Source organism: Hyla sarda, chromosome 1 (assembly GCF_029499605.1).
Source record: "Hyla sarda isolate aHylSar1 chromosome 1, aHylSar1.hap1, whole genome shotgun sequence".
In the NCBI taxonomy this organism is placed as follows: domain Eukaryota; kingdom Metazoa; phylum Chordata; class Amphibia; order Anura; family Hylidae; genus Hyla; species Hyla sarda.
The window spans coordinates 462,276,396-462,304,006 of record NC_079189.1 but is presented as its reverse complement, the minus strand read 5'-3'; the positions used below and the strand labels follow the sequence as shown (position 1 = coordinate 462,304,006).

General features: G+C 42.6%; 1 protein-coding gene across 7 annotated transcripts in view; it reads right to left on the bottom strand.

Annotated features, from left to right (window-relative positions):
• The window catches only part of B3GNT4 (UDP-GlcNAc:betaGal beta-1,3-N-acetylglucosaminyltransferase 4), a 97,552-nt gene that overhangs the window by 42,672 nt on the left and 27,269 nt on the right, over window positions 1–27,611 (bottom strand). For 3 of the 7 annotated variants that reach the window (XM_056535183.1, XM_056535162.1, XM_056535156.1), the window contains one exon: window positions 13,407–15,787. The exons of 2 other annotated variants lie outside the window; for them this stretch is intronic. In XM_056535183.1, the coding sequence (XP_056391158.1) occupies window positions 14,671–15,762 (1,092 nt within the window). In that variant the 5' untranslated portion in view covers window positions 15,763–15,787 and the 3' untranslated portion in view covers window positions 13,407–14,670. Of the gene's footprint in view, window positions 1–13,406; window positions 15,788–19,505; window positions 19,855–22,081; window positions 22,150–27,611 lie in introns of those variants that run through there. 2 more of the 7 variants (XM_056535173.1, XR_008847107.1) reach the window with 2 other exon arrangements.

Below are 27,611 nucleotides of genomic sequence, written 5' to 3'. Positions count from 1 at the left end.
TACGATTAAAATGATACCCTACTTATATAGGTTTGATTTTGTCGTACTTCTGAAAAAAAATCATAACTACATGCAGGAAAATGTATACGTTTAAAATTGTCATCTTTTGACCCCTATAACTTTTTTATTTTACCGCGTATGGGGCGGGATGAGGGCTCATTTTTTGCGCCGTGATCTGAAGTTTTTAGCAGTACCTTTTTGTATTGATTGGACTTGTTGATCACTTTTTATAAATTTTTTCATTATATAAAAAGTGACCAAAAATACAATATTTTGGACTTTGGAATTTTTTTTGCGCGCACACCATTGACCGTGCGGTTTAACTTCTTAAGGACACATGACGTTCTCATACATCTCCATTTTCGAGTCCTTAAGGACACATGACGTATGAGAACGTCATGTGCTTTCCCGGCCCCCTGCAGCCATCTGGAGCGGAGCCGGTGCCCGATGCCTGCTGCAATCGTTCAGCAGGCATCGCGGCATATCGCCCAGGGGGGTCATGATGACCCCCCCATGTCGGCGATGGCCGCAGATCGCTGTACAATTCAGCTCAGCGATCTTCGGCGGATTCCGGGTCAATCGGGTCTCCAGTGACCCAGAATTACTGAGATGGCCACTGGTGCCACCTCACAATCGCCCTGATTCGTCGGACGGTTTACCGGCCGACCAATCAGGGCACCTGCTGCGGGTGTCACTCCCGCAACCCGCTCCGGCCCTCTTCCGGAGGACGTGAGCGGGTGCGGGACGTGGACCCCGACAGCTGGGGACCCCGATCCCCGGCATCCCTGTTGGGATCGGGGCCCCAGGAGCGGCGGTGGCGAGGGACTGACCCTCAGCGTGGATCAGCAGTTGGGTGAATAACAGCCTCCTGCTGTTGCTTAGCAACAGCTCCCAGCATGCAAAAAGGGCATGCTGGGAGCTGTAGTTATGCAACAGCATGAGGCAGACCACCACAACTCCCAGCATTCCCTTATGGGCATGCTGGGACTTATAGTTTTGCAACAGCTGGAGGCACATTTTTTCTATAACTACAACTCCCAGCTTGCACAATCAGCTAAAGTGCATGCTGGGAGTTGTAGTGGTGCATCTGCTGCTTGCATAACTACAACTCCCAGCATGCCCGTTGGCTGTCGGTGACTGCTGAGAGTTGTAGTTTTGCAACAGCTGAAGGCACACTGGTTGTGAAACAGAGTTTTTTTTTTTTTTTTACTTAACTCAGTGTTTCACGACCAGTGTGGCTCCAGCTGTTGGAAACTACAACTCCCAGCATGCACCGGACATGCTGGGAGTTGTAGTTTTGCAACAGCTGGAGGCACACTGGTTGTGAAACACTGAGTTAAGTAGCAAACCAGTGTGTCTCCAGCTGTTGCATAACTACAATCCCCAGCATTCCCAGCCAAAGTAGTATGTCTCCAGCTGTTGCAAAACTACAACTCCCAGCATGCACTGATAGACCGTACATGCTGGGAGTTGTAGTTTTGCAACAGCTGGATGTCCCCCCCCCCAATGTGAACGTACAGGGTACACTCACATGGGCGGAGGTTTACAGTAAGTATCCAGCTGCAAGTTTGAGCTGCGGCAAATTTCCTGCTGCAGCTCAAACTGCCAGCGAGAAACTACTGTGAACCCCCGCCCGTGTGACTGTACCCTAAAAACACTACACTACACACACAATAAAATAAAAAGTAAAAAACACTTCATATACACATACCCCTACACAGCCCCCCTCCCCAATAAAAAATGACAAACGTCTGGTACGCCACTGTTTCCAAAACGGAGCCTCCAGCTGTTGCAAAACAACTACTCCCAGTATTACCAGACAGCTACTGACTGTCCAGGCATGCTGGGAGTTTTACAACAGCTGGAGGCACCCTGTTTGGGAATCACTGGCATAGAATACCCCTATGTCCACCCCTATGCAAGTCCCTAATTCAGGCCTCAAATGCGCATGGCGCTCTCACTTTGGAGCCCTGTCGTATATTAAGGCAACAGTTTAGGGTCACATATGGGGTATCGCCGTACTCGGGAGAAATTGTGTTACAAATTTTGGGGGGTATTTTCTGCTATTACCCTTTTTAAAAATGTAAATTTTTTGGGAAACCAAGCATTTTAGGTAAAAAATTTATTTTATTTTTTTTACATATGCAAAAGTCGTGAATCACCTGTGGGGTATTAAGGTTCACTTTACCCCTTGTTATGTTCCCCGAGGGGTCTAGTTTCCAAAATGGTATGCCATGTGTTTTTTTTGCTGTTCTGGCACCATAGGGGCTTCCTAAAGGTGACATGCCCCTCAAAAACCATTTGTCGCTCCTTCCCTTCTGAGCCCTCTACTGCACCCGCTGAACAATTAACATAAACATATGAGGTATGTGCTTACTTGAGAGAAATTGGGTTTCAAATACCAGTAAAAATTTTCTCCTTTTTACCCCTTGCAAAAATTCAAAAATTGGGTTTACAAGAACATGCGAGTGTAAAAAATGAAGATTTGGAATTTTCTCCTACACTTTGCTGCTATTCCTGTGAAACACCTAAAGGGTTAAAACACTGACTGAATGTCATTTTGAATACTTTGGGGGGTGCCGTTTTTATAATGGGGTCATTCGTGGGGTATTTCTAATATGAAGACCCTTCAAATCCACTTCAAACCTGAACTGGGCCCTGAAAAATAGTGAGTTGGAAAATTTTGAGAAAAATTTAAAAATTGCTGCTGAACTTTGAAGCCCTCTGGTGTCTTCCAAAAGTAAAAACTCATAAATTTTATGATGCAAACATTTATTTTTATTTACACAGTTTTTTTTTTTTTTAAATGGGAAAAGGTTTTTTTTTCACATTTTTTTCATAACACTGCACACACTGATCTTTTACATTGATCACTGGTGTCTCATAGGAAACCAGTGATCGATGATTCTGCCGCTTGACTGCTCATGCCTGGATCTCAGGCACTGAGCAGTCATTCGGAGATCGGACACCAGGAGGCAAGGTAGGAGACCCTCCTCGTGTCTAACAGCTGTTCGGGACGCCACGATTTTGTCGCGGCAGTCCCGAACAGCTCCCTGAGCTAACCGGCATGGTTTCACTTTCACTTTAGACGTGGCGTTCAACTTTGAAACGCTGCGTCTAAAGGGTTAATAGCACGCGGCACCGCGATCACTGCCGCACGTTATTAGCCACGGGTCCTGGCCCGACCCGCTACATGGCCCCGCGTTATAGAAAGGGGAAGGACTCAGGACGTACCAGTACGTCCTTGGTCCTTAAGGGGTTAAACAAAAACCCTGACCCTCACAAATGGGGGTAGTTAAGGGTTAAATTAACTATCCTATATTTTAAGTAGACATATATGTAACATGTGACCAAGTATTATCGAAATATCTCCAGCCGTTTGGAAGTTATGCAGTAACATATTTCCCATAGACTTGTATGGGACTTTAAACAAAAACTCCGACCCTGGCAAATGGGGGGTGAGTAAGGGTTAAATCACCTATCCTATGTTTGTTGTTGACCTATAAGTAACATGTGTGCCAAGTTTCATGTTAATATCTGGTGGTGATGATTGAGGCATGATTTTTTTTTTTTGTGGGATCTGACAGGTATGCTTTAAGAATTTAAAAATAAATTAGACAGTCTTCTGATGGACGAAATTTTTTAATCAGTCTGATATACTGTGATAAATACGGTGCATTCTAAGTTTGCACTGTCTAAAAATTAGTTTTGCCAAAACTGGGTTATTGTCTGTCAATATTTTTTATCTTCTGTGTATGTAGAAATTTTCTTTTAAAAGAGAACTGTAGTGGAATATAACTTATCCCCTAACTGAAGGATAGGGGATAAGTTATAGATTGCGGGGGGGGGGGGGGGGTTGGGGGTCAGGTGTCTGACCGCTTCAACCCCCCGCGATCTCCTATATGGGGCTGCAGCAGTCTGCAGGAAGTGCCGTAGCAGACATGCTCCCTCCATGCATCTCTATGGGATACATGGACGGGGCGTGTTGGCCGCCGCATCATCTGGGGACAGAATGCCCCCTTCCTATGGACTGCCACGGCCCCCGTGATCTGTAACTTATCCCCTTCCGAAGGAGTTAAGTTAGTTATATTCCACTACAGTTCTCCTTCAACCCATTAATGACCATGGATGTAAAAGTACGCCCTGGTGCGGCGGTACTTCGCGCACCAGGACGTAGATTTACATCCTGTACATGATCGCAAGCATCGGAGCGGTGCTCATGTCATGCACGGGCGGCCCAGGACCCGCCGGTAATGGCGGACAACAGTGATCGCACTGATGTCTGCCATTAACCCCTCAGATGCTGTGATCAATCCAGATCATGCCATCTGCGGCAATGCAGCTCTTGAAACCGATAATCTGAACGCCCGCGGCAGGTCCCCTCACCTGCCTCCACCACCCTACCAGGGTCTTCCGCTCTGATCTGCCTTCCAGCAGAAGATCACCGATAATACTTATCAGTGCTATGCATAGCACTGAACAGTATGGGCAATCTACAGTAATGATTTCCATGAATAGTCCTCTATGGGGACATAATGAGTTAAAAATAAAAAAGTTACAGTGAAAAATCCCCCCAATAAAAATCAAAATCCCCCCTTTTCCCTATTTTATTCAAAAAAGCATAACAAATAATTATTAAACATATTTTGTATTGCCACGTCCGTAAATGTCCGTTCTATCAAAATATAATGTTAATGTACTCGTACGGTGAACGTTGGAAACGTAAAAAAAATTTTTTTTTAAAAATACAAAATTGCGACTTTAGTCACATTCACCCAAAAAATTATATAAAGCGATCAAAAAGTCACACATACGCAAAGTGGTACTTAAAGGGCAACTTTCATCAAAAAAACTTTTGATATATTATAGATTAATGTATGCAGAATAACTTTCCAATAGCATGTTATTATAAAATATGCTTCTTTCTATTTAATTTTCCACTTTGAAAAAATGACCACTAGGGGTCTCCCTACCAGTCCTTTTTTATAGATTTCAGACTCATGCAGGAGTCCTAAATCTGAGACTGCTTCCGGGACACAGACAACCTCAGCATTGCTCCCTGGCAGTGAGTAGTGTTGCTCGTGAATATTCGCAATGCGAATTTTATTCGCGAATATCGCATATTCGCGAATTCGCGAATATTCGCGAATATAGCACTATATATTCGTAATTACGAATATTCGTTTTTTGTTTGTTTGTTTGTTTGTTTTTCTTCACAGTAAACATCACAGTGATCACCCTTCTCTGCTTCCAGCTTGTGTGGTGTAAAGAAGGCTCTAATACTACTGTGTGAGACCAGTGTGCGAATTTTCGCCTATGCGAAAATTTGCATATGCTACTTTTCGCATATGCTAATTTTTGTATATGCTAATTTTCGCATATGGTAATTTTCGCATACAAGAATTTTCGCATATCCGAAAATAAAACGAGAATATTACGAATATGCGAATATTCGCGAAAATATGACGAATATTCGTCCATATATTCGCGAATATTCGCGAATTCGAATATGGCCTATGCCGCTCAACACTAGCAGTGAGCAGTGGTGAGTTTGTCTGTGTCCCGGATGCAGTCTGAGATTTAGGACTCCTGCATGAGTCTGAAATCTATTATTAAAAAAAAAAGGGACTGGTAGGGAGACCCCTAGTGGTCATTTTTTCAAAGTGGAAAATTAAATAGAAAGGAGCTGATTTTTTAATAACATGCAATTGGAAAGTTATTCTGCATACATTAATCTATAATATATCAAAAGTTTTTTGATGAAAAAAAAAAAAATTAACCCTCACACATCCCCATATTCGGAAAAATGAAAGTTTTAGGTGGTCAAAATAGGCAGATTATTTTTTTTTTTTTTTTACACAAAATCAGAATGTTGACAGGTGGCGGGAGCAAGCACTTGGCAGGTTATCATGCTGCGGCGCGCACGGGGGATAAGCTAAGAGGTGCATGCGCTGGGACCTCTGTGTCAATCACATAGCGGTCCCAGCGCTGACGTACAGGGGATAGGAGTGTTGGCGGTGGGCATAGGGAACTTTGCGCCACACCTATCAGACTGCGTGTGGCTGCTATCAAAAACTTTTTTTGGGGTGATAAAAGCAGAGAGAACTAAGGTAAAAACACTACTGTAGACGCAATCTGCACACAGTACAAAGGCTATGTGTAGGCTATATAGCTCCAAGTTCATGACAGTTGCGCTTTAAAGCAGTACAATCATAAAAAAAAGTTTAAGATGGGTATCATTTCAATCGTATTGACCCACAGAATTAAGAAAACATTTTACCGTAAAGTGTACAGTGTGAAAACGAAACCCTCCAAAATTTTCAAAATTGTGGATTTCATTTACATGGTAAATGGTAAAATGAGGCGTCATTACAAAGTACAATTGGTCACTTAAAAAACAAGCACTCATATGGGTCTGTGGATGGAAATATAAACGTTTAAAAAGAGATTTTAGAAGAGGAGGAGGGGAAAAATGCAAAAATAAAATTGGCCGGTCCTTTGGGAGTTAAAGGTACTATCTGCCTAAAGGACTGCTTTGTCCTGGATTTGTGGTGGTTATCTCAGAGTATATTTATTAACACTCTGGGGACGCAGGGTGTATGCCCCCATTCCCAAATCTTTGAGGACTCAGGGCGTACCTGTACGCCCTGGTCCCGCTAACAGGGTTTAAACCGTTCTCACCAGTGGAGAACGGGTTAAACCCATGTGGGTCCCAGTTGCTACAGGCAGCCAGGACCCACGGCTAATGCCGGGCACGGTCGATTGGGCCTATGCTCGGCATTAACCCTTTAGACGCTGCGATCAAAGTTTATTGAGGTGTCTAAAATGAAACCAAAAGTATCCCGGCAGCTCAGTGGAGCTGATCGGGACTATCGAGACATAAACTGCAATGTCCTGATCAGCTTACTGGACGACAAGAGGTCCTCTCCTGCCTCGTCGTCGTCCGATCGGCGATCTGCTTTTCCAAGACTGCTCAGCAGACTAGAGCAGCAGAGCACCGAGAAGACTGATCAATGCTATGCTATGGCATAGCATTGAATAGTGTATGCAATCAGAAGATTGCATGTTGTAGCCCCCTTTCCTATTAAAAGTTTAAATACCCCCCCCTTTTTTTTTATAACATAATGTAATAAAAATAATCATGTGGGAATGCCGCCTGCTTAAATGTCAGAACTATTCAAATATAAAGGTTAGCTAAACCGCACGGTTGATGGCTTACGTGTAAAAAAAAAAAAAAAAAATACCAAAGTCCAAAATTGTGCATTTTTGGTCACTTCATATACCATAAAAATAATAAAAAACTCTCAAAAAGTCCCATTAAAACAAAAATGGTACCAATAAAATGTATTTAGGATTTTATTAAAGTAGTTAAATAAAATAAAACCTACATGAATTAGGTATCTTTGTAAGCATATGGACCTACAGAATAACAATTTTTAACAAATAACAAAGATAAGGGCCGGCATTTCTCATTGTAGGTGTAAGTGAAGCATTTTTCTACACCTTTTTGTAGTGTGCTGGTAATGTGTAGGAGCACCAAATTTATTAAAATGGTCTTCGAGCATTTGATAAATTTTATGCAGGTGCACATTTTCTGAAATTTCACTCTTCACACCAAAAAGCTAAGCTAAGTCTGGGCTGGTGTAGTTTTAGAGACTTTTCAGTGGCTTTGCACCTTTTCAAAAAAAAGGCGCAGTTCATAAAACCCTTCCATATCATGTGTATTGCCAAAATCAGTGGATTGCAACTCAAAATCAGCAGAAATGTGTAAACCAAAAGGTGCAAAGAAAAAGGTGCAAATAAACCCTGCTTGCGCCTTTTTTGAGCCTTTTCTAGGACACAAAGAACAGCCTAAAGACAATGATAAATGTCGGCCAAGGTGTTATTTTGAAAGAAAAGTGCACTGCGTAGAAACGGAAGCCCCCAAAAGTTGCAAAATGGTTTTTTTTTTACATTTTATTTCATCCCACAAAAAAATTTTTGTGTTTCGCTGCAGATTATGTTATAAAATATGTGAGGTCATAAAGTACAATTGGTGCCGCAAAAAACAAGCCCTCATATGGGTCTGTTGGTGCAAAATCTGATAACCAGCAGAAAACATAACGCTCCTCAGGGGAAAATGAAGCTGGAGGAAAACAAAAATTACAGGTCAAGAAAAGTAGTGATAATGCCAGGTACCTGTTGTCTGTAGGGATAATTTTATGTATTTATAGAGGTTTCCTGTGCACAACACAAACAAGCTCAGTTCCAGTTAGATGTATAAATTATAGAGTTCACTAAATAAAGGGCATTCCCTTTCCATGACAATATTCTAGAATACATTTTGCAAGTGACTTCATGTTTAAAACAGAAATTCAGGACATTTTGATTGGTCTTCAACAATTTCAAATTTTTTTTACATTAAGGAAAATAATCTTACATAGTCCCATATTAATAATACAGAAGCAAAAGGCCCCTTTTGCACCCTTCGGGTTGTTTAATACTTGCAGCGGAGGTAGGTTTGGACACAGGATAAATTTGCCACTTATCTCTGGAGGAACACGACTGTTTATGTCAGTAAAGCAGCATAATTCGGCTGCTCCTACTTCCTGAGGTCTACTCTATAAGGGGCATGTCCAAGAGCAAACATTGAGCTTGCCCTCACATATCATGCACCGGCTTCCACCACCCACACTCGCTTTGCACACTCCTGGAGCTCACTCTCAGCCGCCTCTCTCATAGGCTGGGAGAAAGGACCGCTGTGCCTCGCCGGCATACCCTGCAGCCAAGACACAGATGACGTGCCTGGCAGAGACTAATTTATTCTGGCCAGTGTGGGAACATCTAGTGGTGGCAAGTATAATTCTCAAATTCAGGGTTAATGCTTGGTTCATTTTTTAATGAACTATATTACACAGCCATATTTTGCCTTGATCTGCAACATATTAAAAGTTAAGTTTGATAATTTTAGAATATGTCTGTACTTCGCTTCACGCTGCTTTCTCTCAACCCTGACCAGTCTACTTGTAGCAGCCACTGAAAAACAGCCCTACACCATGATGATGCTGCCACCAGGCTCCACTGTAGGGGTGGTATTGGGCAGTTGACTAGCAGTGCAAGGTTTCTTCTAGACATGATGCTTAGAATGGAGGCCAAAAGGTTTCATCAAACCAGAAAATCTTGTTTTTGTCTTTTAGGTGCTCTTTCTTGTACACTGCAGACAAACTTTCTTGTGTCTTTCTTGTGAGGAGAGGCTTATTTTACCGGCTGACGCCACACAACAGCAGGGTGATCCCGGTGGCCATCAATGACTGGGACCCATGTCTAATGCCGGATATCACCTATCACTGTGATGCCCGGCATTAACCCTTAAACTGACAAAAAAAATGGTGTAAAAAGGAATGGTGAAATCACCACCCTTTTGCCATTTAAAAAAAACAAAACAATTAATATATATATATACACACACACATACACAAATAATAAAACATGTGGTATTGCCACATGCGTAAATGTCCGAACTATAAAAATATGACGTTAATTAAACCCCATGGTCAATGGCGTACACTTAAAAAAATAATTCCAAAGTCCAAAATTGCATATTTTTGGTAATTTTGTATACCTTAAAAAATACTAATAAGTGATAATAAAAAAAAAGCCCCATCAAAACAAAAAATTGTACCGATAAAAACTTCAGTTCACGGCGCAAAAAAATTAGCCCTCATACATCTTCGTATGCGGAAAAATAAGTTATAGGGGTCAGAAGATGACGATTTTAAAAACGTATAAATTTAGGTGCACGTAGTTATAATTTTTTAAAGTAGTAAAATAAAATAAAACCTATACAGTATAAATTAGGTATCCTTGCGACCGAGTGGACCTACAGAATATAGATAAGGTGTCATTTTTACCGAAAAGCAAGCAAAGGAAAGGAGGAAAAGCACAAAAAGGTGCACACCAATATCATCTGGAAGTCACTTGGAGTGAAGGAACGCATGGGGATTTTTTTTTTGGGGGGGGGGGGGGGGGGGGGACACCCGCCTCTGTATATGACAGCGTGACTTATTTTCTTATTCTCTCTCTTGACTGTGCACTTTATTGTATTAGCATATGATTATACAGCTGCTATTTTGCTACTTTATTATATTGGTATATTATGCATGGGGGTTGTGGGTCTTCATGGAGTGTTTATTGTATTATTGAGACCAGGTGGGTGTCCCTTGGGGGGGGGAGGTAAGTTCTCAGGTAACTGGGGTTCCCCTCTGTGGCTAAGGGAGGCTATCAGGTTTGTCTCCCTCATTTTAAGTGGTTTTAACCACTTAAGTGGTGTTAGCCTATTTTTTGTGATGTTTACAATAAAGTCTTGTTCAGATGATATTGGTGTGCACCTTTTTGTGCTTTTCCTCTGCTTGCTTTCCAAATCTAGATCAGTAGCATTGGTAGCACCCATAAGGTTTTTTTTTTGTTGGATTAGCCCACTTCTTTCTAAATATAATATTTTTTCCGAAAAGTGCACTGCGTAGAATCGGAAGCCCCCAAAAGTTACAAAATGGTGTTTTGTTTTTCAATTTTGCCACACACACTTTTTTTGTTTTGAAATGTGGTGAAATGATTGATGAGCTGGACAGAGTCAGCTAGTGACTACGGTCAGCTCATTTTTCGACCGTATCAGTTTTTGTTGTCGGCCTGAAAAAGTTCTGCTGCGTTTTCAGACCCGCAACAAAAACGAATACAGTTCACAAATGAGCAGGTCATCACACCAGCAGTTCAAGCAGTATGCTGCTCCACAGGTAATGCATGAATGATGCACTCACCACAATAGGTCTATCCGCTATGTTGTTGGTTCCAATTAAACCTGGATTAATTGCTAAAGATGATACAGTTCATGTAAGCAATGTAGCAGTCCAGGATTCTCATTCACAACAATGATAAAGCAAGCGAAGGGGATAGCGGCTGTCAATAGCAGGACATGTTTTGGGAGCTGTGACACCACATTTTCTCTGCTAGGCACCTGGAAAAGTTTTGGACAGAGAGAAAGAGGTGTACTGTAGGTGCCACTTATGTCTGAATGTTGGACAAAAACACTGTGGGAGCTGCTTTTCTATGTAGGTGGATCAAACGATCCTCTCGACTGTTGGCCTGTGGGGGCTGGTTGGAGCCAGTTTGCTGTGTGTGCCCTCACCTAACCATTGCTGCCAATGCCTCCTAACAGCTTGGTCAGAATGGCCTAGATGACAGGCATATTGTCAAAATGAGAATCATGTTTATCTCAGTCCAATGATGCACCCCTCTCAAAATTCTGTGTGTCATGGAGGCATATCTAGCATTCACAAATGCCAGCCTCCTGTGACTGCTCAAGTAGATCTAGAAAATGGGATTTGATGACATTTCCCTTTGCTATTGCTGGATGTAGTCACTGAGTTGCAACAAAAGGATTTAGTTTCTCTGGGTGCAGACCATAATTTATGTCCATTTTACATCTGCTGTCTTCTTCCTCAAGTTCTCTTAGCTGCATTACTTACATCTAAAAGCAGCCTATGTACAGGAGAGGTATATTTTGTGCCAAGAACAGGGTAAATCCCATCAGAACAACAGACCTTTTTTTCAAACAAATCCTTGGGGATACTAGTGCCTGCTTTGTTGTAAAAGGATCTGTTTCCATTTTTGGCTCGAAATAGATGCCTGTATTATGGTTATCTGAAGTCGCTTTAGGACGATTTCAAACAGTTGGAGTGTTATGGTTTGTATTATAGCCTTAAAGGGGAACCTATCATTACTTTCGTGTTGATCGATCATTAAGGCAGTACCCTATTGCTTTTCCCTGCCTCAACAGCCTTGATTTATTGATTTTCCTACACACTAACAGGAAGAGATCCATTTTTTAAAGATCGCAAGTGAGGCCAGAGTCACCGGGGTTTGTCTGATGACACATGGTTCAGGCAGCATAAAAGTGATCATAGATCTAACTTAGTCGTTAGCTGGCACTACAATATATTAAAGCTTCTCTAGGACCCAAGGAAAACACTAAATAGAGCAGCAGTCCAGGTGCATGCAGACACAGTATTTAGCATTGGTGTTGCTCAATGAATAAAGCATGTAGTTGATGGAATCAATAGTAGGGGAACTGTTCATGGTACTCTCCAGCTGTGTCTTGATAAAACAAATAGCTTTATTAAACTTGATTTAAAAATCCATAAAGTGCAATGGCAAACAAAGACAATACAGTGCAGACTTTCAGAGAAACAAACTGAGTTACGACCGTTTCACGCAAATGCGCTTCATCAGACTCCACCTGAGAAAGTGATCAGGTTCCGTTTAACGCCTGAACCTCCTCCCTAAGCTGAGTCTGGAATACTATAGAACCATACAGTTATTGAATTTCAGTTAAGTAGGACTACAAGTTGAGATAGCTGTCCATTTGCAACCAAAATTCAGACATTACTTTGTGAAGATATTATAACCTTTGGGTCATGAAAATAAAAAATACAGAGAACACACACAATCCTCTCTACCAGTGTAAATTATGGCATGATATATGCGTGTCACAAGTTGTAATTTGTTATTTGGAAGCCATATTCTCCACAATGGCCTTGATTTACTATTGTAAATAGTAAAACTGTAAAAACCCGACCAACTCTCCACTTTTAGGCAGAAAAGGGAAGAAGAAAGGCGTGGTCACTGAAAAGGGGTAAAAAAAAAGTTTTTTTACCCAAATATCCATAGTAAAATGAGGGTGTGTGTGCGCGTGTATACCCCGATACACCCCCAGGAAAGGCAGGGGGAGAGAGGCCGTCGCTGCCCGCTTCTCTGCCCCTGCCTTTCCTGGGGTCTAGAGCCCTGCTGCCGCCGCTTCTCTCCCGCTGGCTATCTGCGCCGCTGCCCGTTCTCTCCCCCTGACTATCGGTGCCAGCGCCCCATTGCCGGTGCCGATATCCAGGGGGAGAGAAGCGGCGCCGACAGCCAGGGGGAAAGAAGGGCCAGCGGCACCCATTGCCGGCGCCGCTGCCCCGTTGCCTCCCCCCATCCCCGGTTGCATAATTACCTGTTGCCGGGGTCGGGTCCGCGCTGCTTCAGGCCTCCGGTGTGCGTCCCCTGCGTCGTTGCTATGCACTGCACGGCGCACAGACGTCATGCGCCGCACAGCGCATAGCAACAACACAGGGGATGCACACCGGAGGCCTGAAGCAGCGCGGACCTGACCCCGGCAACAGGTAATTATGCAACCAGGGATGGGGGAGGCAACGGGGCAGCGGCGCCGGCAATGGATGCCGCTGCCCCTTCTCTCCCCCTGTCTGTCGGCGCCGCTGCCCCATTGCCGGCGCCGCTTCTCTCCCCCTGGCTATCGGCGCCAGCAATGGGGCGCCGGCACCGATAGTCAGGGGGAGAGAACGAGCAGCGGCGCCAATAGCCAGGGGGAGAGAAGGGCCGGCAGCAGGGCTCTAGACCCCAGGGCAGGCAGGGGCCGAGAAGCCAGCAGCGCTGGCTGTCTCTGCACCTGCAAAGCCGCTGCAGTTCATTGATTTAAAGCGCCCGCTTTAAATCATTGAACTGCAGCGGCTTATCGGCTTATAACACGCACATAGACTTTAGGCTAAAAATACGGTATTTACTAAGGTTTCCACAGAAAATGTGGTGGATTTGAGCTCTGAAGGGAAAAAAAACACAACTCAGAGCAAGTGCTAAATTTAGGGAAACTTTCGTAAATACCGTGGAAAAAACCTGTCGAGACTCAACACCCACAAAGAAAACTACACTCCACTCTTAGTAAATCAGTGCCAATATGTACACAAATGTCAGATCTCACATTGTTGTATACTATTTTTTTTTCTTTTGCTAGTACAGCATAAAACCTGCTTTTGTATAAAAAGGGAACACTTCCACAAAAGGAATTTATTAAACTTCCACAAAACATTCATTTCCAAAATTAAATTTTTTCACAATTTTAATATGTGCGACAAATGTGAGAAATGATGAGCTGGCTACCATGTTCTAGCCTCCTCTTGTTGATTCCCCAGCCAACACAGATGCAATGATGAATGATTTGTTCAGCATTGAATACTGACAGAAGCTTTTAATAAATTCAGATTACCAACCCATAAAACAAGCTTCTTGCTTACAATATCAGCTTAGGCGAGTAACGTTGTCTCAAAGGAATTATGTTGCAGATACAGTATTTTGCATATATTAATTCCAGAAATGGGTCTTCTGGGAGGTAATATTGGCAGTATTGAATGTTTAATCTGTGGGATCAGACAACAATTCAACAGAAAGTAAGGGTTAAGACTATAGCTCTCTGTGACCTAGCACAGGGATGTCCATGCTAGCATTTCTGCTTAACCCTGAAAGAATTACAGTGCCGTTGTCAGGCCCTACCGATGCAGCCCAAATCCCAGAGGTTGGATCACCAAGCTATCCTAATATGAGGGCCAATACTACCATAGGTATATATAATGGTCCTTCCTGTTAAACACCTACAATTCCTTAAAATGCCATTTCCATAGAAACTGCAGTGAGGACCAGAAACCTAACTAGGGATGAACTACAGTTGGTGCTTCATCTGGATCTAAACAACACCTCCTATAATGCTGTTTATAAAGATAAAGCACTTCAGGTAGGAATATTTGTAAAACTACACATATATATGCTTGTCTTTTGCATTCTTTAAAGATAAACATCAGAAGTGTTTATATTTCACAAAGACTTTTTGGAGTGTGCACAGTGCATCCCTTTATCATTCACTAAAGTCCACATGATCCACATTTCTGTAGGATTTAATTTATGAACAACCATTAGCCCTTTATACAAACATGGATCAAATGGATTAACTGGTTTACGAATACCAAATGTTTTAAAACCTGCGTGAAACTGTGGAGTCACATTCATCTTTTCAAGGCACATGCCAACAAAAACATCATCAATGGGAAAGAGTTCAGTGGTTTCAGCGGTGCCAAGAAGACGTTGGGTAGTCCTTCTGGACATTAGGTAGCCACCTCCTCCAGCATATAAAGGATAATGACTCTCATTGTACATTTCATGTGGGATGAAATACTTTACTTTAGTGTTTCTGATGGGAATTGCTCTGCTGATGACATCTCCGACAAAAAGGTCCTGGTCCTGATCCATCTCCTGAAGGAACTCCACAATATTGTAAGTATTAATGAAGACATCATCATCACCTTTGAGAACAAAGCTTGCATGTGAACATCCCTCTGAAAACCATCTCAAAAAATGAAGCTCCTTAAGTGTGAGGTTAAAAAAATTGTCTATAAAGTTCCACTGGATAATATCATTGAACTCATTGTGTTCATAGGACAAGAGCTGGTCCAATGACTGAGCTGGGGTGCTGGTCTCAGTCTTGCCGAGTAAGAATACCAGTTTAACCTTCTTGCCCCGAAATTCCTGCCCTTTTCCCCAGGTATTCCTTATAGCAATTCTCCTATCTATATTAATAGGGAGAGACTTTATGGCCAGTAATAAAAAGGTATCTTTTTCACATTCCTTAGGCATGATAAGAGCTGAGAAGTTTCTGCAGTGTCTGTACATCAAGAATAGGCGATGCAGTTCAGGAAAGGTTGAGGAACCATTGAGTATAGATTCATTGGGATAACATTGGATGACCTTTCTTGATGGAGAAGCCCAGAAGACAAATTCTAGTTTTTGTGTGTCTTTTCTAAGGACAACAGGATCAATCTCAGATTTAGTGTCTTTGTAGAAGTAGATAAAAAGCCCAAATGCTGACAAAAATAAGGTATAAAGCACAAGACTTCGCAGTCGTACAACCATCTCTGTGCAGAGATTTAGGTATTTCCTGTAAAAATTAAAACATAAGAAAATATAATAATATTATATATAGTACCAACAATTTCTGCAGCACTTTACAATTTTTTAGTGGTTCCAAATAAAGACAAATATTACTCACTAAATATTTAAAGAGCGAGGGACCTGGCATTAAAGGGGTATTCCAGGCAAAAACTTTTTTTTATATATCAACTGGCTCCGGAAAGTTAAACAGATTTGTAAATTACTTCTATTAAAAAATCTTAATCCTTCCAATAGTTATTAGCTTCTGAAGTTTTCTGTCTAACTGCTCAATGATGATGTCACGTTCCGGGAGCTGTGCATGATGGGAGAATATCCCTTGCATGATGGGAAAATATCCCCATAGGAGCTGGACAGCTCCCGGGACGTGAGTCATCAGAAAGCAGTTAGACAGAAAACAGCAACTCAACTTCAGAAGCTAATAACTATTGGAACTATTTTTAATAGAAGTAATTTACAAATCTGTTTAACTTTCCGGAGCCAGTTGATATATAAAAAAAAGTTTTTGCCTGGAATACCCCTTTAAGACAAAAGGTAGCAAGTGCTTTATATAAACAATGGTTGTAGATCACATAAAAAGGTGGGTGAACCACTTACCAACCCATCTCTGTATATCTAAAGTGCATTAGGGATGCATTGCCAACTGATAGTAGAGAGACATACTGATAGTAGGAAAGACCAAAAAGGGAATGTCATAAGCCTGCCTGAAAACATGTAGTTTTAGGGCATGTTTAAGGCTGGAATGCCACTGAGTTTTTTTTTTTGCAAAAACGCCATAAAAAAATACACCAATTTTCCCACACGGTGCTTTTTAAGCAAAAAACATCACATCCAGATGTTAGCTGCAAGTCAATAGTAAACTGCAAAATGCCAGATTCACTTGGCGTTTTTCAGTTTGGCTGTTTAATCCTTTTGGGGTTTTTCAGCAATTTTTGGCTCAGAGGCTGGATTTTCAAAACGCCCGACAAAACTTAGTTTCGCGTTTTTTGTCCTGAAATCATGGTGTTTTCCTCCCATAGAAGTCTATGGGAGAGCAAAAACGCCAAGAATAACGCAATTTTGGTTTTAACTTTGGCGTTTTTTGCAGGCGGTTTTCATTCTTTTTGATGGATGGAGATGCCTTTATTAAAATTTCGTAGGGTACCTTTAAAAAAAAAAAAAAAAAAAGATACAGTAGTGATGGAAAAAATTGTATCTAACGAAATGTATCTTTTATTTTGAACTTTTTATACATTTATAAACAGGGATCAATTTATTTGGGCGGGTAAAGCACTAAAAATGTAGCCGACAATAATAAAAATGCAGTGTGTGCGTTTTTCACACTTAAAAAAAAAATAAAAATTGGTTAGTACATTTTTGGCACTCTCCGCTGGGGAGAGCGCCCATAATGCAATGTCTACCCAAACATGGAGCCTCCAATTGGTGCAAAACTACAACTCCCAGCATGCCCAGACAGCCTTTGGCTGTCTGGGCATGCTGGGAGTTGTAGTTTAGCAACAGCTGGAGTCTCCTCCCTGTCTGGGTAGACACTGCCAGAAGGGTCTGTTCACATTATACAAAATGGACAATGTGAACAGAGCTTCAGACCCTTACTAGCCTGACTCCCGTCTGTAGCTCCGCCCACAATAACGTCATCACTAGGGGGCGGAGCTACACTGACAGGGAGCGAGGAAGGTAAGTGGACCTCGTGTTCTGTATACACTATATACAGCTATCTATAGATAGCTGTATATACTGTATACCGCCCAAAGGTCTATAGGAGCAGGGAGTCCTGTCAGTCTGGTGACTGGATTCCCAGCTCCTGTACAGTATACACGGGTACACTATGCCCCCCTGTATACTATACGGTCGGTGGAGGTGAGTAGTGATGCTGTACATCACTCCTCATCTCCGTACACTCTGTGGACCGGGCGATCAGCATCTGACCCACAGAGTGGTACCTGAAGGCAGTGAGAAAACTGCTACAGGGGGACAAAACTGGCTATTTCCACACACCAGGAAAACACCAGAAAAACTGCCAAAACGCAGGAAAAATCCGTGGCAGTTTTCCTGGCGTTTTTGCTGGGGGGAAAAAACCTCAGTGGAATTCTAGCCTAAAACAGGATGTAGGGTAAAAGTTTGGAGTATTGTATTCCAGAGACAGGTGCAGCACAACCAAATTCTTCGAGATGGGAGGGAGATTCTCAGATTCTAGGTTAGTTTTAGATAATTAGCAGAGCAGAGAATTGTAGGATTGTAGACAGAGATTAGGGAGTAGATGTAGGTGCAGCACTGTGGAGAGGTTTGTATCTGAGTGTAAGGATTTTGTACACTATTCTGGATTGAATGGGAAATCAGTGTTGTGACCAGTGTTAATTTTGTTGACTTTCCCATATGAAAATGATGACTAAAATAGTTGCAGTTTAAATGGCAGGTGGCGTGTGACTTCTGGTGCAAGCAGCATTTCTCTACCTCAGCTGCTTCACTGAAGTCAGAGAAGAGGACACCATGGAGCTGCATGGGAGCGAAGTGACTGGTGAGTATTATCTTTTTTCAGTACTACTACAAGTCTTGGCCGCATTTCATATCAGTCATCATTACAAGTCTCATTATTCCCTGTCAGTCATCACTACAAGTCATGAACTTTGAGTCACTAGATGTAACAGTAATCACTTACACTATTTGCAGGGCCTGTGCACAGCTGGTATCTATCTCTAGGTGGTCACTGTATGGAGTAAATATTGGTGTCCATTGTATACTGGTATTACTGGTCTCAGTAAACAGAATTAACTCACTAACAGTATGATGGTAATATGTGTTTTGATAATACTTCTCCTTGTATACCTATGTGTTCGGGGCCTGAGGTGAGTTTCTAGTTCCCAAACCCAGAGTTTAAATACACTGCTCAAAAAAATAAAGGGAACACTTAAACAACACAATGCAACTCCAAGTCAGTCACACTTCTGTGAAATCACACTGTCCACTCAGGAAGCAACACTGATTGACAATCAATTTCACATGCTGTTGTGTAAATGGAACAGACAACAGGTGGTAATTATAGGCAATTAGCAAGACACCCCCGATAAAGGAGTGGTTATGCAGGTGGTGACCAGAGACCACTTTTCAGTTCCTATGCTTCCTGTCTGATGTTTTGGTCACTTTTGAATGCTGGCGGTGCTTTCACTCTAGTGGTAGCATGAGACAGAGTCTACAACCCACACAAGTGGCTCATCCAGGATGGCACATCAATGCGAGCTGTGGCAAGAAGGGTTGCTGTGTCTTTCAGCGTAGTGTCCAGAGCATGGAAGCGATACCAGAAGACAGGCCAGTACATCAGGAGATGTGGAGGAGGCTGTAGGAGGGCAACAACCCAGCAGCAGGACCGCTACCTCCACCTTTGTGCAAGGAGGAGCACTGCCAGAGCCCTGCAAAATGACTTCCAGCAGGCCACAAATGTGCATGTGTCCACGCAAACGGTCAGAAACAGACTCCATGAGGGTGGTATGAGGGTCCGATGTCCACAGGTGGGGGTTGTGCTTACAGCCCAACACCGTGCAAGACGTTTGGCATTTGCCAGAGAACACCAAGATTGGCAAATTCTCCACAAATTCGCCCTGTGCTCTTCACAGATGAAAGCAGGTTCCCACTGAGCACATGAGACAGACGATGCATTGATGCTATGGACTGGCCTGCCCGTTCCCCACACCTGAATCCAATTGAGCACATCTGGGACATCATGTCTCGCTCCATCCACCAACGCCACATTGCACCACAGACTGTCCAGGAGTTGGCGGATGCTTTAGTCCAGGTCTGGGAGAACAGCCATCAGGAGACCATCCACCACCTCATCAGGAGCCTGCCCAGGCGTTGTAGGGAGGTCATACGGGCACGTGGAGGCCACACACACTACTGAGCCTCATTTTGACTTGTTTAAGGACATTACATCACAGCTGGATCAGCCTGTAGTGTGGTTTTCCACTTTGATTTGGAGTGTGATTCCATATCCAGACCTCCATGGGTTGATAAATTTGATTTCCATTGATAATTTTTGTGTGATTTTGTTGTCAGCACATTCAACTATGTAAAGAAGAAAGTATTTCATACGATTAGTTCATTCATTCAGACCAAGGAGGTGTTATCTTACAGTGTTCCTTTTTTTATTTTATTTTTTTGAGCAGTGTAGTTCCTAAACCCGATAAATTTGGAGATTCCATCAACAAAAATAAATCTGCTGGAGATTTCGTCGACTAAACTTAAATTTTTTTGTTGACTTAAATATGACTGCGAAAATTAACACTAGAAGTGACTAGCACAAGGGAGAAACAGTGGTCTAACCGCTGAAGAGGAAGGGGAGTATAGCTGCTACATTTAGGATGGATTGGAGAGGGGAGAGTTTAGAGAAGGGAAGGCCCATTAGTAAAAAAATAGAAAGAAAGAAAGAAAGAAAGAAAGAAAGAAAAAGTGAAATTCTAGAGATGTTTGGAGGTGCAGGTGCTACGAACATGAAAGGGACTGCAGACTTATAGCATTAAAATGGCTCAGTTCACATCTGCTTGGTGTCTGTTATGATGAAAATACACACGTGGAGCGCTGTTCCTCCCATAAAATCTGATTAAGAGCACAGCTCAAAGAAATAAGATAACATTTTATTCTCCATTAATGTTTTACATTAAATGGGTAATCCAGGCTTTATTTTTTTTAAAGGGACCCAAATGCAGACATGCAAATATCAAACTGACAATTTCCTCTCCGATCCTGAGTTGATACACTAATCCTCATTCTTTCAGGAGCAGACATCACATGACAGCTGCAACCAATCAGTGGTCATGTGCCCTACTCAAAGCATCATGGCTTAGTGATGGGAGCCATGATGCCCAAAGTATAGAATGTGACCAATGAGGGTGCGGCAGTTAAGTGATGTGTGTCATATAAGACAATAAGGATGCCAGTGGTAGTCTGAATGGGGAATCAGCACAACATCAGAGAGTTAATTTTGTTAGTTTGTTATTTGAATGAATTTGGGGCCTTAAAAAAATAAAAAAAATAAAAAATTAATAAAAAAAAAACTGGACAATCCATTTAATACATATTCAGTTAAAGAGACTGTCCATAGGTCTATTAATAACTAGCTAATTGTTAAAGGTTACACTGCTGAAAACCAAGTATTCAGGCACTATATTAGTCAGACTGATTTCACTGCATGACATGGGCAACAGCTTCCATTGGGTCCTTATTGGGCGACTCAATTACCTTAAACGCCTGCCATTACTTTGTCATTTTTATTTCTGCAGTCACTCAATGACATGTAAAGAGTGACAGACCTCTACCAATCAGATATTATTTATCCTAAGGATAGGCCATCGATTAAAAGTCGCAGAAAAGCGCTTTGAGTTATTGGTCTTTATGCCCATGGGCATAATATGGGTCATCCATAATGTGTCTTCCCTGAAATTCTCCAATTTTATCTGTAGGTAAATGGAGAATTCTCACAGGTTTTGTACAGAATTCAAGAGAAAAACTATTCTATTATATATCAGAGGAGAATGCACGCCTCATGGAGGTTGAAACCTCATTAACTCCTTATTGAGGTGTATTCACGTCCTCTGCAGGCTTCTGGTGTATGACACGCACTCAGCAGCTGAGCACATGTTATACCCAGTGGATCCCGGTTGCTATTAGCAACTGGGACCCAGAACTCTTCCAGACATACAATTCTTCACTAAACTGGCCATCACTGATCGAGCCAATGACTGGCATCAACCCTTTTCCCAAATAAAAATGTAAAAAACAAAAACAAACAAACGTGTGGTATTGCCGTGTGTGTGAATGTCCGAACTATTGAATATAATGTTAATTAAACTGCATACTCAAAGGCACAAGTGTAAAATAATTCCAAAATCCAGAAATGTGTATTTTTGGTCAACTCATATAGGAACAAAAATAAATAAAACATGATCAAAAAGGTGCCATCAAAACTAAAATGATCCTGATAAACTACAGATCATGGCGCAAAAAAATTAGCCCAGGGGTAAGAAGAGGACAATTCTAAGCATACTAATTTTCGTCCAAAAATTTGAAATTTTTTAAAGTACAACATTTTTTTTGTTTGTTTCACTGTACATTTGGATTTAAAATGAGTGATGTCATTACAAAGTACAATTGGTGATGCAAAAAACAAGCCCTCATATGAGGTTTTAGAATGAAAAATAAAAGAGTTATGTCTATTAGGAGAGGAGGAAAAATAAAAATTAAATAAAAAAAAAAAAAATGGCTCGGTCCTGAAAGGGTTAAAAGGCAAACATACCTCTTGCTCTAATGCGGGTTTCTCATTGCCTTTCCCTTGTCCTGACTAGCATGGGGAAAAGTGCAGATCTGCAACAGAACTCACATTAAAGCTAAATCAATAGTAGGAGAACTGAACCTTGAGAACCATTAATACTGACATCTGTTCTGGTAAATACAGTGACCCCCCCCCCCCCCCCGACTTACGATGGCCCCGACATACGATAATTTCAAAATGCGAAGGCCTCTCAGAGCCCATCGCATGTTGAAGGCAGCATCAACATACGATACTTTTGTATGTCGGGGCCATCGCATAAACTGCTATCCAGCAGCGCAGACTGCTTCAGCTGCCACCGGATAGCCGTTTACGGTGCCCCGTGTGCTCCAGTGATGGTCTCCTACCTGTTCTCGGGGCTCCGGAGCGTCATCATCGGGATTCCCTGCATCGCCGCGCCGTCGTCATCACGTCGCCGTGCATGCCGTCCCGTCATCCAACAGGAGCGGCGTGCGTAGTGACGTGATGGCAGCGATGGAGAGCGAGGATCCCGGGGAAGCAAAGACGTCCGGAGCGTCGGGGACACCCCGGGGACGCGGCAACAGTGATGGAGGGCGACATCCAGGGCAGCGGTGATGGTCGGGAGCGGCGGGGACAAGTGAGTAGAACTTCCTATTCTTTTCATTGCACAGATCCCTCAACATACGATGGTTTCAACAAAGATGGTTCATTTGGAACGGATTACCATCGTATGTTGAGGGACCACTGTACTTGAATTCTCTATGAGTGCTCAGAAAGCATGGGTTCTTGGGGAAAGTACAGTCCTAGGGATTCAGGTAGTTTGTATGACAACAATTTAGTAAGATCTTTATATTCAGTGGCCTCCATGGCCCCACAATTCCGAGATTGCTTCTGTGGCTTTTGTTTTCTAGGTCTTTTTTATGTTTTATCAATAGCACATAAAGCCAGTAGGTATGTTGTCAGAAACAGTGTACGAAATAAATACAATCAATGTACCATATTGGGATCCCCTGGGGCGGATAAGCTAAACTCTAATCTTACTAAGAACATGTTCCCCCACCAGCAACTAAAATTGCTACTTTTGATACGAAACTATAAGGACAGGGTCACATGTGCCGTATTTTGCTGCTGCATATTTTCCTACTCTTTGAAGTCAATGGATAGCAAAATACAAAGCTGATTTTGCCACCCGTTCACTTTAATGGGAAGAAAAATAAGCAGCAGAAAATACGCAGCAGGATACAGCACGTGTGACCCTTGTATTACTGTGGATTATTTTCAGCTTGCAAGTTTTTTTATTTTTTGTAAAACAAGACATTTCAGAATCTCCATATTCTGCAAAATTAGTCTAGATTTAGCCAGTTTAGATAAATCTTATAATTGTCAATATCATAGTTGTAGTAATAGTGAAATTAATTTTATTGAAGGAATCATTCCTTTTCCTGCAATGGAACCATTAGAAGTTAAGGGCTGCACCCCTTCAGGAGCTCAGTATTTTATGAATTACTGACTCTCAGAAGGGTCACTCCTCCAGAACTGAAGTGGGCACAGAAGCTTTTGAGGTTCTCACAGATCCTACAAATGTGACCCCTTGGGGATGGAGCCCATTATGACCCTAAGGACGGGAGCATTTTTTTCAAATCTGACCACTGTCACTTTCACATTTATAAGTAAAAGCATCCTTATTAATGCTTATTCAGAGATAGTTTTTCGTGACCTTTTCTACTTTATGTTAGTGATACATTTTTGTCAATACCTGCATCATTTCTTGGTGAAAAATTCAAAAATTTCAGGAAAAATTTTTAAATTTTGCATTTTTTCTGACTTTGAAACTCTCTGCTTGTAAGGAAAAGGGACATGTCAATTAAATTATATATTGTTTCCCATATACAATATGTTAACTTTATGTTTTCTTTAAAAAGTAAAAAAAAAAAAAATAATTCAACTTTATGATGCTATCAGAGGGCTTCAAAGCAATTTTCCAATTTTTCATAAAAATTTCAAAATCTGAATTTTTCAGGGACCAGTTACCATGAGGGTCTTTATAATGGAAATCCCCTATAATGGACCCCATTATGAGAACTGCACCCCTCGAAGTATTCAAAATGACATTCAGAAAGTTTAACTCTTTAGGTGTTTCACAGGAATACCAGCAAAATGGAGGAGAAAAATCTAAATCTCCATTTTTTACACTAACATGTTATTGTAGCCCCATTTTTTTTTTTTTTTACAAGGGGTAAAAGGTAAAAAGGCCCTTTTTCCTCTCTCGAGTAAGGAAATACCTCATATTTGGATTTAAACTGCTCTGTGGGTGCACTAGAGGGCTCAGAAAGGAAGGAGCAACAATGGCATTTTGGAGAGCGAATTTTGCTGAAATGTTTTTTGGGGGTGCATGTCTCATTTAGGAAGACCCCATGATGCCAGAAAAGGGAAAAAAAAAAAAACACATGGCACACTACTTTGGAAGCTACACCCCTCAAAGAACGTAACAAGGGGTAAATTGAGCCTTTATACCCCACAGGTGATTGACAAACTTTTGTTAAAGTGGGAAGTGAAAATTAAAAATTAGATTTTTAGCACTAAAATGCTTGTGTTACCCCAAACGTTTCATTTTCACAAGGAGTAATAGAAGAAAATGCCCCCCAAAATTTGTAACCCCATTTCTCTCGAGTAAGGAAATACTTCATATGTGGATGTAAAGTGCTCTGTGGGTGCACTAGAGGGCTCAGAAGGGAAGGAGGGACATTGGGCTTTTGGAGAGCAAATTTTGCTGAAATAATTTTTGGGGGGCATGTCGCATTTAGGAAACTCCCATGATGCCAGAACAGTAAAAAAATAAAAAAAACACATGGCACACTATTTTGAAAACTACACCCCTCAAGGAATGTAACAAGGGGTATAGTGATCCTTAACACCCCACAGGTGATTGACTAACTTTCGTTAAAGTGGGATGTAAAAATAAAAAAAAAATTTTTTTTTCAAATAAAATGCTGGTTTTACCCTAAATTTTTCATTTTCTCAAGGGTTAACAGGAGTGGGGCGTAAAGGGTTAACCTGTGGGGCGTAAATGCTCACTGCACCCCTTATTACTTTCTGTGAGGGGTGTAGTTTCCAAAATGGGGTCACATGTGGGTTGGTCCACTGTTCTGGCACCATGGGGCTTTGTAAACACACATGGCCTTCAATTCCAGCCTAATTCTCTCTCCAAAAGCTCAATGGCGCTCCTTCTCTTCTGAGCCTTGTAGTTCACCAGCAGAGCACTTTACATCCACATATGGGGTATGTTCTTACCCTTGTGAAAATGAAAAATTTGGGGTAAAACCAGCATTAAAGGAAAAAAAAAAAACAACAACACATTTTTAATTTTCAAGTCCAACTTTAACAAAAATCGTCAAAGACCTGTGGGGTGTTAAGGCTCACTATACCCCTTGTTACGTTCCTTTAGCATTCAGAAAACACCCCATATGGGGGTGAAAAGTGCTCTGCTGGCGCACTACAGGTCTCGGAAGAGAAGGAGTCACATTTGGCTTTTTGAACGCAAATTTTTCTCTGGGGGCATGCCGCATTTAGGAAGCCCCTATGGTGCCAGGACAGCAAAAAAAAACCCACATGGCATACCATTTTGGAAACTAGACCCCTCGGGGAACGTAACAAGGGGTTAAGTGAACCTTTATACCCCACAGGTGTTTCACGACTTTTGCATATGTAAAAAAAAAAATTTTTTTTAACCTAAAATGCTTGTTTTCCCAAAGATTTTACATTTTTAAAAGGGTAAAAGCAGAAAATACCCCCCAAAATTTGTAACACAATTTCTCCCGAGTACGGCGATACCCCATATGTGCACTAAACTGTTGCCTTGAAATATGACAGGGCTCAAAGTGAGGAGAGCCTAAATTAGGGAATTTGCAACAGGGGCTGACCAGATACAAGATGGCGCATGTCTCCTCAAACCCTACGCAGTGATTCCCAAACAGGGTGCCTCCAGCTGTTGCAAAACTCCCAGCCATGCCAGGACAGTCCAACGGCTGTCCAGCAATACTAAGAGTAGTTGTTTTGCAACAGCTGGAGGCTCCGTTAAGGAAACAATGTCATATGAGATGCTTTTCATTTTTAACCCCTTAAGGATCCAGGACGTACGGGGACGTCCCCGCACCCTGGGCTTTACGGACCCCGTACGGCAGAGATCGGAAGCGGATGCCTGCTGAAATGCTTCAGCAGGCATCCAGTGCAAACACCGAGGGGGGGCCATGTCGGCCCCCCATGTCGGCGATCGTCGCAAATCGCGAGGGAAATCGATCTGCAGCGTTACAGGGCTGGTCGGGTCTCTGGGACCAGACCGCCCGGTAATTTTGCATGATCCCGGTTGTCACAGACAGCCAGGACCATGCTAAAGTATAGGAGCGAGGTGGCAAGCCGGCCACCTCCTCCTATCCCCTGCGATTCCTCGGTTAGCTAACCGACCAATCACAGGGGGGGCGGTTACTTCCTCCCGCCCTGCCCGGCCCCTGAGAGAACGGGAGGAAGACCGGAGGACGCGGCGGGGGACGGGGGAGTGCTGGGGCCCAGCCCCGGTACTTACCTCGTCCCTAAAGACCTGGATCCCGGCGGCAGAGATGGCAGCGGTGGCGACGGATGAGTGGATCTTCGGCAGCGTTGCGGGACCTTTGCAGCAGTCCAGACCACCGTAAAGCGATCTGGACTGCTCCATCTGGTCCCCTTACACTACAACTCCCAGCATGCCCAGACAGCCCTTGGCGTCTGGGAGTTGCAGTTTTGCAACATCTGGAGGTCCACAGTTTGGAGACCACTGTGCCCTTCCAGATGTTGCAAAACTACACATCCTCAGCATGCCCTTACTGTCCAGGCATGCTGGGAGTTGTAGTTCTGTAACATCTGGCCCTTCAGATGTTGCAGAACTACAACTCCCAGCATGCCTGGACAGTTTTGGCATACTGGGAGTTGTAGTTTTGCAACATCTGGAAGGGCACAGATTGGGAACCACTGTATTAGTGGTCTGCAAACTGTAGTCCTCCAGATGTTGCAAAACTACAACTCCAAGCATGCTGGGAGTTGTAGTTCGGCAACATCTGGCTCTAAACATGTTGCCGAACTACTACTTCCAGCATGCCTGAGAATGTTTGGCAGTAGTGGTTTTGCAACAGCTGGAGGCACACTGGTTGGGAAACATTGTCTGTTTCCTAACTCAGTGATTCCCAACCCGTGTGCCTCCAGCTGTTGCAAAACTATAACTACCAGCATGCACTGATAGACTGTGCACGCTGGGAGCTGTAGTTTTGCAACAGCTGGAGGTTCCACCCCCCCCCCCTCCCCTCAATGAATGTACAGGGTACATTCACATGGGCAGGGGGATTACAGTGAGTATCAGGCTGCAAGTTTGCGATGCAGCAAATTTTGCGCGGCAGCTCAAACTCGCAGCGGGAAACTCGCTGTAATCCCCCGCCCGTGTGACTGTACCCTAAAAACACTACACTAACACAAACTAAAATAAAAAGTAAAAAACACTACATATACACAT